The sequence below is a fragment of the Carcharodon carcharias genome, chromosome 1 (assembly GCF_017639515.1).
Source record: "Carcharodon carcharias isolate sCarCar2 chromosome 1, sCarCar2.pri, whole genome shotgun sequence".
In the NCBI taxonomy this organism is placed as follows: Eukaryota; Metazoa; Chordata; class Chondrichthyes; order Lamniformes; family Lamnidae; genus Carcharodon; species Carcharodon carcharias.
Window position 1 is genome coordinate 171,508,940 of NC_054467.1, and position 13,672 is coordinate 171,522,611.

General features: G+C 38.8%; 1 protein-coding gene across 3 annotated transcripts in view; it reads right to left on the bottom strand.

The window, feature by feature from the left end:
• kif2a (kinesin family member 2A) overlaps window positions 1-13,672 on the bottom strand; it is a 138,023-nt gene that overhangs the window by 88,035 nt on the left and 36,316 nt on the right. For all 3 annotated transcript variants that reach the window (XM_041186342.1, XM_041186254.1, XM_041186168.1), the window contains exon 5: window positions 10,001-10,120. In XM_041186342.1, coding sequence (XP_041042276.1) covers window positions 10,001-10,120 — 120 coding nt within the window. The remainder of the gene's footprint in view (window positions 1-10,000; window positions 10,121-13,672) is intronic.

Sequence of the window (13,672 nt, forward strand, 5' to 3'; positions counted from 1 at the left end):
CCATTCAGGCAGTCAGTTCCAGATTCACACAACGCTCTGGGTGAAAAAATTCTTCCTCACATCCCCTCTAAACCTCCTGCCCTTTACCTTAAATCTATGATCCCTGGTTATTGATCCCTCCACCAAGGGGAAAAGTTCCTTCCTGTCCACTCTATCTATGCCCCATATAATTTTATACATCTCAATCTTGTCCTCCCTCAATCTCCTCTGCTCCAGGGAAAATAACCCCAGTTTATCCAATCTCTCCTCATAACTAAAACTCTCCAGCCCAGGCAACATCCTGGTAAATCTCCTCTGCACTCTCTCTACTGCAATCACATCCTTCCGATAATGCGGATTCCAAAACTGCACACAATACTCTAGCTGTGGCCTAACCAGCGTTTTTTACAGTTCCAGCATAACCTCCCTGCTCTTACGTTCTATGCCTTGGCTAATAAAGGCAACTATCCCATATGCCTTCTTAAACACCATATCTACCTGTCCTGTTACCTTAACGGACTGGTGGACATGCACACCAAGGCCCCTCTGATCCTCGGTACTTCCCAGGGTCCTACCATTCATCGTGTATTCCCGTGCCTTGTTTGTCCTGCCCAAGTGCATCACCCCACACTTATTCGGATTAAATTCCATTTGCCACGGATCAGCCAATCTGACCAGCCCGTCCGTATCCTCCTGTAATCTAAGGCTATCCTCCTCATTATTTACCACCCTACCAATTATCGTATCATCCGCGAACTTACTGATCAACCCTCCTGCATTCAGTTCTCAAAAACCAGGAGGGGGTGAAAAAAAATGAAAATATATCTCAGGCAGAATGTCACAGTCTGGGATACAGCTCTTTTATTCATGCAGCTAGTTCCTAATCTAAGCTTCTCCAATACAGAATAAGCAAACTAAAAACAAAACTATTAGTTATTTCAGGTCATTGTCTTGTATTTCCTAAATTTTCTACACTGACCAATAGGAATGGGGGATCATTAAGGAAGGATGTAAATGCTTTGGAGGCATTCAGAGGTTTACCAGATTGATACCTGGAATGAGTGGGTTGTCTTATGAGGAAAGGTTGGACAGACTGGGCTTGTTTCCACTGGAGCTTAGAAGAGTGAGGGATGACTTGATTGAACTATACAAGATCCTGAACGGTTTTGACAAGGTGGGTGTGGAAAGGATGTTTCCTCTTGTGGGGCATGGTTTTAAAATTAGGAGTCGCCCTTTTAGGACAGAGATGAGGAGAATTTTTTTCTCTGAGGACTGTGCGGCTTTGGAACACTGCCTCAGAAGGTGTTGGAGGCTACGTCATTGAAGGTTTTTAATGCAGAAGTAAGATTAATTCCCTTGCCTAGCAAGAATCTAAGGTTATCAAGGGTAGATAGGAATATGAAATTCGAAACACCAGCAGATCAGCCATGATCTTACTGAATGGTGGAACAGGCTCGAGTGGTCGAATGGCCAACTCCTGTTCCTATTTCTTATGTTTCAAATTGGTCTTGTAGTGTCAGGGTTATAAACAGTTATAAATTATTCTAGATTTGGTCCAAATTTGGCCAGTATACATGGTAGATGCAGATTAATGGCACAGAGGGCCTTTCTTGAAGTTACTATCATTATCAGGGATTTTGAATTCCCTTATTTGGTTGGATTTTGTGATAAGAATAACAATGAGGCCAATATCACTCAGTGTTATAACAGAGTAAATTGGACAGCAACTTCTGTTGTCTGCAAATGCACAGTTAAAAGTGCTAATCCAAAAGACGCTGTCAGAGATACCTCAATCTCCACAGGGTGCACTGCTACAGTCCTCACTGATAGACTCAACATTTAAATGAATGCAACAATGTGAACTTGGGGTACCGCCCACTAATTCCACACTAAAAACATTGTAAAAGTTTTACCCAGTACATTCAGGACTAATGAGTTTTTAAACAGCATGGAAAACATGAATTACCAAACAGCCACTCTGGCCCAAAATATGTAATCTTACAGGTGTGGCATCTCATTCCCTCAGAAGACAAATAGCATTCGGGATTTAAAAATGAAACTTGAAACTTTCTTTTTAACTTTGCATCTATCTGTCCCTTTTAGCTGTCTGTCTTAATCTAATCTGTATTTCCCAATCTTTATTTTGCTTTCTGTATATTATTTAAATCTAATTTATACTTCCTACTTTACATTCTATGTGTCTCAGTGAGGATTCTTCAATTTGGTTAGAAGAAGAAACTTGGATTTTCTTGTTCTGCTCACTGATCTGCTATAGATGGTGACATGCTGGAACAGACGACAGATTCAATCAATTCTGCACTCTAAAGCAGACAAAAAAAACTTTGGGCAGCTGTTAACGAAGTGAACTGCAAGTCCCCTTGCTGCTGACCACAAAATCTAGGCCGTGTTACAAGAATATGAGATTTATTTCACAGGGCCTTCCTCAATATAAAAGGCAGTATTTCACAGATACTTTAGAGAAAGGGTGTGGTAAAGGGAAATGTGGATCCATTAAATGTAGATACAAGTCTATAATGTATGACCAAGAAATGCCAGATTTGTTAGATGGGTACTTTGCATCTGTTTTTAGTGGAGGAACAGGCCAAAAATATCAGTGGTATAAGGAACCCAATTTAATGGATTTAATACAAGTAAAATTAATGATAATGGAGAAAAATTGGATTTCTGATATTTAAAGTTTTAAGAGGTGGTCTAACTTTAAGTTGTACAAGTTAGCTTTAACTGATGCTGGCATTGCACAAACTTGGGTTCCCTGCTGAGGTGTGTAACTCATTCAGCGCTGGCCTCCATGCTACAATTATAATTCACAGGTAACACAAAAGTTTGTGTGCTGCCTGTGTAAAATTTAATGCTACTAATTTTTTGGGTTATATATTAGTTTGAAGTAACATCTAAAGGTTTTATTTTAACCACTTGTTAAACATTTCAGTTGGAGTTTCTGTTAGCGTGACACTTTGCAGTTAAGGCTGGGAACAGGCTGCTTACAAGGTAATGGTGTTAATGGATTTTAAGACTTTATAAAGATACCGTAAAGTCTGGGTTCAAGCAGTTGTATGTTGTCTTAATTGTACCATGGTCAATTAAAAGGCTTCTTGTCAGCTTTGAAGAAATGGCTAAAAGGCAGCTTGAACTTAGGATAACACCTTATCTTTAAACAAAACCATGTATTGGTTTAATTGGTTAAACATATCAATAGGGCAGAACACTGTATTAGAGGAAAACCCTTCTTTTTAACATTATGGTAAGAAGTGCTATTAACATTACTTTTTATTGGCTTTAGTGTCCATGGGACTTGGGTTAAAATATGTTGATGTAAATGTTTATGATGGGTTGTATTATGTGGATATAACATTGCTTGTAATTGCTCTGCATCTATAAGGATGTCATTTGTTCACAATGGAATGTAAACTCTGGGGTGGGGGCAGGGAATAAGAGATGAAATAAAAACAAAAACTGCGGATGCTGGAAATCCAAAACAAGAAGAAGAGATGAACATTTGTCTTCAGTCTACATGATTCAAGTTACAGAGGTGGGGTGACATCAGATGACCCACATTCTAAGCCAATGAAAGAGGTGAACTTGGACTATTTCCAAATAGGGGAGTAGGGATGAGAAGTAGAGATAAAAGTTGGAAAATCAAAGTCTTCGTTGGCACAGTTTTGCCATGACTTCCAAGGTATGATTCTGTGGAGCCACAGTTCAATGTAATCATCACTTCAGAGACAGACAAACAGCATCTCCTGTGGTGGCAGCATGCGAGGAATCCTAGGACCTTGTGGGATAAAAACTTCCATGTTGTCTTCACTGTTTTTTGTTAAATATATGTAAAACTTTGCTTAATAAATTCTACTTGGCTCATAAATACTAGTTATATGTGTTAGGTCAGGCATAATCAAGGACCCCATTGTTAGAAATTAATAATTCAGAACTTAAGATATTTTAATTGGAAGGGTTTTACACCTTGAAAGTCAGAAACTTTATACCTGCATTACTTTAAATGAGTGGATCGCAATCCCTTCATCCACTTTTAGGGGTGTTAATTCACTCTGAAGCCAGGTGGTCAAGCAGGAAACCAGGCGACCAATCTTTCACTGAATGCTAGATTTATTTACAGAATGCAGCTTTACAATTGTCTACCTCCTCCCTATCCAACACCGTGTCCCAAAAGTCTCTCTTTATATGCTATTTTAATAAACCAGTAAATAACCAAAATAAACTAATAAACCATTAATGGGTAACTGCCCGTTAAAGGGACACTGTAACAAAAATAAAAAAAACTTTAAAAGGAAACATGTCAAATTAAATTAAAGTGGTGTTTCTGTGGCTTACCATGCACTCAAATGTCTCCTTATATGTGCTCAAGATACTTAAATCAATACCTTCCAGCTGTTTATCCTTAACAATACAATTAACATAATATTAACAAGCAGCAATTCAATTTTAACCCAAAGATATGCTTTGAGATTAAGCAGCATTCACCTTGGTGAGAGAGAGTGGGTGCAAAAAAAAGAGAACATTTAAGGAAAGGGAATCAGGGAAAGAAAGTGATGTGGAAGGATAAGAAGGGGTACATCTTGTAGACATCAATTAACATCTTGAGAGATCGGTGACATCTTGAATCAAATGCCTCCATTCCCTCATCTACATAAGTAATAAAAAGTGCACTGCCTTGTGCTGACATAGAAACAATGAGCAGGAGTAGGCCATTCGGCCCTTTGAGCCTGCTCCGCCATTCATTATGATCATGGCTGATCATCCAACTCAATAGCCTGCTCCCGCTTTCCCCCCCATACCCTTTGATCCCTTTCACCCCAAGAGCTATATCTAACTCCTTCTTGCAAGCATACAATGTTTTGGTCTCAACTGCTTTCTATGGGAACGAATTCCACCGGCTCACCACTCTCTGGGTGAAGAAATTTCTCCTCATCTCAGTCCTAAATGGTCCACCCCATATCCTCAGACTGTGACCCCTGGTTCTGGACTCCCTCACCATCGGGAACATCCTTCCTGCATCTACCCAACCTAGTTGTGTTAGAATTTTATAGGTTTCTATGAGATTCCCCCTCATTCTTCTGAACTCCAGCAAATATAATCCTAATTGACTCAATCTCTCCTCATAGGTCAGTCCCGCCATCCCAGGAATCAGTCTGGTAAACCTTCGCTGCACTCCCTCTATAGCTAGTACATCCTTCCTCAAATAAGAAGACCAAAACTGCACACAATATTCCAAGTGTGGTCACATCAACGCCCTGTACAATTGCAAGACATCCCTGCTCCTGTACTCAAATCCTCTCACTATGAAGGCCAACATACCATTTGCCTTCTTTACCGCCTGCTGAACCTGCATGCTTACCTTCAGCGACTGGTGTATGAGGACACCCAGGTCTGGCTGCACATTCCCCTCTCTCAATTTATAGCCATTCAGATAATAATCAGCCTTCCTGTTTTTGCTACCAAAATGGATAATCTCACATTTATCCACATTATACTGCGTCTGCCATGCATTTGCCCACTCACTCAGCTTGTCCAAATCACACTGAAGTATCTCTGCATCCTCCTCACAGCTCACCCTCCCACACAGCTTTGTGTCATCTGCAAATTTGGAGATATTACATTTACTTCCCTCATCTAAATTATTAATATATATTGTGAATAACTGGGGTCCCAGCACCGATCCCTGTGGTACCCCACTGTTCACTGCCTGCCATTCGGAAAAAGACCCGTTTATTTCTACTCTTTGTTTCCTGTCTGACAACCAGTTTTCTATCCATCTCAATACACTACCCCCAATCCCATGCGCTTTAATTTTACACACCAATCTCTTGTGTGGAACTTTGTCGAAAGCCTTCTGAAAGTCCAAATAAACCACATCCACTGGCTCCCCCTCATCAACTCTACTAGTTACATCCTTGAAAAATTCCAGTAGAATTGTCAAGCATGATTTCCCTTTCATAAATCCATTCTGACTCTGTCCAAATCTGCCACTGTTTTCCACGTGCTCAGCTATTAAATCTTTTATAATGGACTCTAGATTTTCTCCACTACCGATGTCAGGCTGACACAACATTCGAAAAAGCAACCAAAGAACAGGTATTTTTTAATTAATTATTCTTGTAAAAGTTTGTATGCTTGAAGTAAAATAAAATCAATGGGCTATAAATGGGCGCAGCAGGGATATCTACCATTAGTTAGACTTGTCCTTGCATGTTTAGATTTTTAATTTTGTGTGTGGCAAGTTTCTGAAAATGCAAGCAAATAAATTCATAGCAAGGGAAACAGCACCTGGGGGACGAGTGAACAGGGCAAGTAGTCATTAGCATCTTTCTAAGCAAATTGAAGGTCTGTGAAATAAACAGCAGAAATTAGAGTGAAAGAGACTTGCAATTAAAAGTGCCTTTCACAACCTCCGAATGTGAAGTACTTCAAAGCCAATGGAGTACTTTTTCCAAGTGTAGTCATTGTTGCAATGTAGGAAACATGCAGCCAATTTGTGCATATCAAACTTTCAGAAACAGCTATAGAAATACAGAAAATCAAAAATTTATGGCGCTGAAGGAGGTCATTTAATGCAGCACGGTTTTGCCAGCTGAAAAGGAGCTACACAGCCTTGTCCCACTTTCTAGCTCTTCAACCTGTAGATTATGGCATTTCAAACATGTATCCAAGTATTTTTATTAAATACAATAAGGGCTTCTCCCTCTTAACCCCTTTCAAGCACTGAGTTCCAGAGCTCCAACCACCCTCTGGATGAAAACATTCTCCACTCCCCTCTAAACATTTTGTCAATTACTTTAAATTTATGCCCTCTGGTTACTGACCCCTTTATTAAATGGAAACAGGTCCTTCCTATACACTCTATTTCAGGCCTTCATATTTTTTTCTAAACACCTCAATTAAATCTCCCCTTATTCTCCTTTGTTCCAAAGCAAACCACCCTAGCCTATACAATCTTTCCTCAAAAGGTAAAATTTTCCATTCCTGACAACATCTTTATAGGTCTCTTGTACACCCTCTCTGATGCAATCACAACCTTCCCATGATGATGACTGGACAATCTGTTTTTATGATGCTGATGGAGGGATAAACATAGGCTGGGACACCAGAGATAAGTTCCTTACTCATCTTCAAAATACCATCATGGGATCTGTAAGGTCCACCTGAGGGGGCAGACAGGGCCTTCATTTAATTTTCATCCGAAAGACAGCACCCTCTGGCAGTCCTTGGTAGTGCTGTGGAGTGTCAGCCTGGATTTTTGAGCTCATGTGCTGGAGTGGGATTTGAACCCACAGCCTTCCATTCAAGAGGCGTGAGTGCTACGAACTCAGCCAGGGCTGACAAGCAGTTGATGAATTCGATGTTAAATCAGGTATAGAAGAGAAATAAAGAGGGAAACAAAGACTGGATGAGAGAAAAAGAAATTTAAAAGTTTGCACTTATAAAATCTCCAATTATGAGATGCTGCACTTTTAATAGTTAACTTTTAATGGCAGGAAAGCTCATCACATTACTAGAAGGTTGCTTAGACCGAAGTGGCAAGACTCAACTTTGTGGCAAGTTCAGTGCATATTTACCATGCAAATACAGCAACTTCATGTCATTCAATGACAAGGCAGACAGTTCCAAAGCAAACCACCCCAGCCTATGCAATCTTTCCTCAAAGATAAAATTTTCCATTCCTGACAACATCTTTATTGGTCTCTTGTACACCTTCTCTAATGTAATTACATCCATCCCATGTTGATGACCAGAAAGAGTAGAGCAGCACAACTCAGACAGCAATTTTAGGATACCCTCATTTAACTGCACAATTGCCCCTTATGCTAAAGTATTTGGCATAAATAATAGTGAGCATCATAAGCCTCAGCATTCTTATGACAGCATATTCTAGGGGTAGAATTATCCCCCCGTTGGGGGTTTGTGTGGGGGTTGGCAGAGACCCGATTGGCACCCCCGATCGGGTCCGCCCCACCATTTTACATGGGTAGGCCAATTAAGGCCTGCCCAGCGTGGCGCGCACCCGGAAGTGCTATGTGCTCCCTGTGCGGGCCGGGGGTGGGGGGTGTTCCCTCAGTTGGGAGTGCATGCAAAAGAGCGCAGAAATCTCTGAGGCACAGAGATGCCTCAGGGAGATTGGTTTTAAGCTTTAACAGTTCAATAAAGTGTTGAAAAAATTTTTATGACATGTCCCCTCATGTGAAACTCATGAGTTGGAACATGTACATTAATTTTAATAAAATATTTTGAGAAAATTAAAATCATCGACGAAACCTCATCCCGCCTGTGGATGAGATTCCACGAAAAATGTGCAGGCTGCCTGGGCTCTTTGCCTGCCCACCAACCTTAAGATTCGACAGGCAGCTCCGTTAATTATTTTAATTGTTAGTTAAATGGCCTTAATAGACCATTAATGGACTTAATAGCCAAGTAGGCCACGCGCCCACCAAACTGAAAATCTAAATGACACGCAGTGATGTTGGGACACATGCCCGACGTCACCCCGCATCAGTTTACGCCTCGGCGAGCGGGCCTTGCCCCCGCTTGCCAAGCCAAAGATTCTCCCCTTGGAAGAGACAGCTCTGCAGAGATGTCCTGTGGCCAAAACTTATAACTGCAAGCAAGCCAGCAAGTTATTAAAATAATAGCAGCTATGACGTTACTGAAGTTAATGCAAAGTCTACGTCACCTGAAAGCAGGCATTGCAATAATGAAAAAGTCCATAAATACAATTGATATAGGATGCATTTTAAAATAGAATCTCATATCCCCTGTTGCTCTGCCTGTGGCTTTGCATATTTTAAGTCAGGTTATGATTATTGTCTTAACAATGTTTATTATAATCGGTATTTCTCTCTCTATCACTTCTCTTCCCTTACCTTTTTTTCCTTCTCATCATCTTCAGTTCCTTTTGTTTTTTCTTTTGGGTGGGCAGTGTGTTATGGAAAGGAACTACTAACTGAGGAAGAACTTTTAAATTTGAAGGTTGTGGGGAAAATGCAACCTTCTTTAGGTCCCTTCTGAGTACACCTCTCCCATTTGTTCCATTACTGTCCTAAATCCTTTCAACCCTTTCCTTTCACTATCCCTTCCTATAATCATCTCACTCCAAATGCTACCCCACTTTGAACTAGCTCCTCAACAGCTGTAGTTTGCCCTTTTGTCCACTTACCTGTAATCTGCCATCAATTACCCCTCCCCCACAACTACATTTCTCTCTTCCAATCCATTTGTCCTCAAAAGGTTTTATTTGCTTTCAAAGTTCAACCAACATTTTGTAACATCGTTAGAATGAGAAAACACACTGCTTGTCTATGCTTCATAGCTGTTACGAATTAGAACTTGTCTCATGTGTAGGCCATTAGTATTGACATTTTCTGTCAACAAAAGTCAAACAAGTTAACTTCAAAAACAAAAATACCTGGAAAAACTCAGCAGGTCCGACCTGCTGAGTTTTTCCAGGTATTTTTGTTTTTGTTCTAGATTTCCAGCATCCACAGTAGTTTGCTTTTATCTTAGAAGTTAACTTCAAAATTCAATTAGAATTTACTTTCTCATCCTGGTTTTCAAATCCCCCGAAGGCCTCACCTCTCCTCGTTTCCTAGGTTCTCTAGCCTTAGGAGACAATTCAATGTAAAGTTTAATCATCATTGATTTTTTTAAATAATTCTAGTTAAACCCTTTAGAGAATTGTCATTTATGGAGAATAAAATAGCAGAGAAGAAAACTAAAAACAAAAGCATTTGAGAATTGTTAGAATCCAGTGACTAGACTGAGCAAAATAATGAGTTTACATAGGCATTTTTCATTATGATTGTAGACACAGGAATTTATCATGGAAAATATTTAAAAATAAGAAAAGTGAGTGTTACTAACAGTACTGTTGTTCAATTATCCTCCACTCTATAGCCTGCTTCACCTTCACTTGGGTTTTGACTCTGGCATCTGTGGCATTTCACATCAGTTAGTGTATTTCATACATGATGCACAATTATATTGCACTTACATGGTGGTGCAAAATCTTTTTTTCCAGGCTGGGCTGGAGAGATATCAGAAATGCTGCCATTCTGATGAGTAGCTGAAGAATGCTCTGGAAGCTGACTCGGTCTTGATCGGGTTGATGCAACTATGAGAATGGAAACATAATTAATTGCAGTTCGGGAATTTTTCTCAATGCAATAAATAAACCACATAATTAGTATAAAATAACTGCAAATATTTCCAAGCTCAATCTGAAGCAACCCAAGGTAATTTTGAATTACTTTGCATAAAATTTCTTCTGTAGTAAACCTTTAAAATAATAGAAAAAAGGCTTGCATTATGTAGCACCTTTCGTGACTACTGGACACCAAAAGCATTTTGAAATTGTAGTCATTGTAGTATGCAGATAATCTTTCAAAAGTTGAATTCAAAAATTAGGGTCAAACTAGTTAAAACCTGGAAATATCAGCATACTCCACTTCCTTGTTTGGCATAAGGGAAGCTTGATCTTCTCTCTCTTCACTGGTAGTTTCAACATTGGAATAATGTTCAGTCTGATATAGCTGTGGGAGGATTTTTTGGGAAGGAGGTGTTGAGGATGCAGATAAAGATGATTATTAACTCCTTATATGCATCAATCTGAATGTAAGTTTGTGCAAATCCAGCTCAATTTACTGTCAAATTATTCAACATATACATATAAAAAAAAAACTTGGTTTCTTTTAATTTGACTGAGGGTTTCTATTGCAAATTTCACCGTGTTGTCTTCATTCAAGTCTCAAGAGGCTTAGGACTATGTTATAGAAGGGAATATTTTACAGCGTTATAAACTTAGGTTTTCTGAATTTCAGGATTTAAAAATGTGGATTTGGATATTAAAAAAATAAGCTGAAAGTATTTGGTTCAAAACAGCATATTCCTATATCAGAAATACTAACTTAATCAGTAATTTCAGATGGATTAAAGTACATAACACTTATAACAGCATTCACAAAGCAGAATGATAAAGGAGTTGCACTTCAGCATTATCTGCATCCCTCAATGCCTCCTTCCCAAAGAACCTCCTACAGCCACAGCAGACTATAAACATTGCTCCAATGTTGATACTGCCAATGAAGAAGGATAAGGTTCTTGTTCTGCCAAACAAGGAAGTGTAGTATGCTAATATTTCCAGGATTTAACTAGTTTAACCCTAATTTTGGAGTTAATCTTTTGAGGGATTTAATCCCAAAATCAAAAGCTTCAAATATAATGCAATAGGTGTGTAATACAGCCAGCTAACAAGAAGAAAGTTTTACTGAAAAATACATCGAGTTTGATACAATAACATAATTCTTTGAAGAAATTTAACAGAGCTAAATGGCAAATATCAACTTAATTAAACAAGTATTTATACGACTCTGGTCAAAGTCACTAACCATATATTATTGCAACTGTGGCTGGTTACCTCTATTTGATTTCTCCAACAAGTCTGACACAGATTAGCTGCACATCTTCACTAAGGTTCAATCCTTTTCAGTCACAACAGAGACAACAGCTCCTGTCTCTACACCATCAACTGCCAACTATTCTAAGCCTTCATTATTTGCACCCTATCTACACACTGGTTCTCAGCATTATCCATAGGTTTATGGATTGTTTCTACATACATATTGACAACATCTAGCTCCAACCTTCTACCATCATACTTGATTTCATGACCACTTGCACTGTCAGATTGCTGGTCTGACACATGGATGAGAAAGAAACTTCACAAGTTTAACAGTAATGAGATCCAAGTAATTTCTTTGAGCTTCTACCATTAAAAACTCAATGCCTCAAATCCCATCCTCCATGGAGATCCTCATTCAACGGAAATCTCAGTACCTCGTGTCCTGAGCTGAGCTGAAAATCCATTTCCTATTTCATTACCAAGGCTACTTGCTTCTATCTACTTATCCTGATTTGCAAATCACCCCACCTCGACAACTTCCTGCAGCCAGTGTCTTCTGGTCACTCCCACTCAGTAGCAAAGCCTTCAGCTCTCTTGGCCTAACTCTCTCCCGAATCCTCTCCGGTCTTGCTACTTCACTTTCCACCTTGAAAAGCCTTCCTATTTTCAAAAAAACCATCCCTTTGGTTACTTTTCTATTGCTTGACATGTTTTATTTCCTCTGTAAAGAACCACTGAAAGAATGTTCACTATGTTAAAGACGCTATACTCAAACTACAGGGATATGAATTTTCATTTATCTGATGCATGTAGCATGCCTTTTACAAATTCTAAACGGACACACAATGTGCCATATTTAGTGGCATTATGAATTTGGAAAATTCATTAGCATTAGATTCAAAGCAGTAAGAAAGTTAATAAAACACAAGATGTAATGGAATACATATTAATTTAGGCACTGAAGAAAAACAGCTTTTACATACTCCAAGGGGCATGTTACAAAATATTTTATAAAGTTGAAAAGTAACCATGAAACAAGTTTGAAGACTAAAATGTTTTGGAGTTTAATATGAAAATTCCAATACTTGTAACTGTAAAATATCAAATATAAAACAGAATACTATATTATGTACTAGTGCATCTAATTTTTAAATACTTTGATCTTTCCAATTTTTACTGAATTTTCATCTAGTTACATCAAAACAAAAATTTAATTCCATGGTACAAAAGAATAATCTTTTTTTTAAAAATTCCAAGAAGTTCAAAAATACAGTAATTATATACAAAAAAACTTTACACACTACATTTGAGACATTTTATTTCTAGAATCATTTATAAAAATTAGTAACTGTATAATGTGCAAAATTAAAATCAAAACATTTAAATAAAACATTTAATCTTTGCGCTTACTTAAAACCTAAATAATGAAAACTTTTAATATTAACTTAAATAAACTTTTACAGATGATCAGATGAAAGACAGAATTATTACTCATGCTAAAACCAATAGCCCAGATCGCTTCCTTTGCTGCCTGTTATGACATCAATACTTGATAGTTAAATTAAAAAACATTGACAGAATAAAAAGGATGCTGAATTAGCTTTTGAGTCATCCTGATATTGATATTAAATCAACTCTAACATAAATTGTCAAATCCAGCCACCCCTAAAAATGATGTGCCAACCTGGTGAAGTTACAATAGAGGACCACATGCATGCTAAAGAGGGGAAGCAACATGCTATAGATGGAGCTAAACGATCCAACAATTAACAGGTTAGATCAGAGCTCTGCAGTCCTGCCACATCTAGTCATGAATGGTTGTGGACTAACAAAAGGAGGCAATGGCTCCACAAAAATAAGTCATCCTCAATGATGGCAGAGCCCAGCTAGTCAGTGCCAACAATAAGGCCAAAACATTTACAATCACCTTCAGCCAGAAGTGCCAAGTGGTGATCCATCGTGGCCTCCTCTTAAGGTCCCCAGCATAATGGGTGCCAGTCTTCAGCCATAGGGACATCAAGAAAAAGCTGAAGGCACTGAAAACAGCAAATGCTAAAGGCTCTGACACCATCACTCCAGAACTAACCACGCCCTAGCTAAGCTGCTCCAGTACAACACTGGCAATTACCCAACGTGGAAACTTGCCCTGGTATGCCCTGTGAACAAAAAGCAGGATAAATCCAATCCAGCCAATAACGGTCCCCATCAGTCAAGTGATGGAAGGTGTCATTAAGAGTGCTCAGCAACAACATGCTCAGTTTGGGC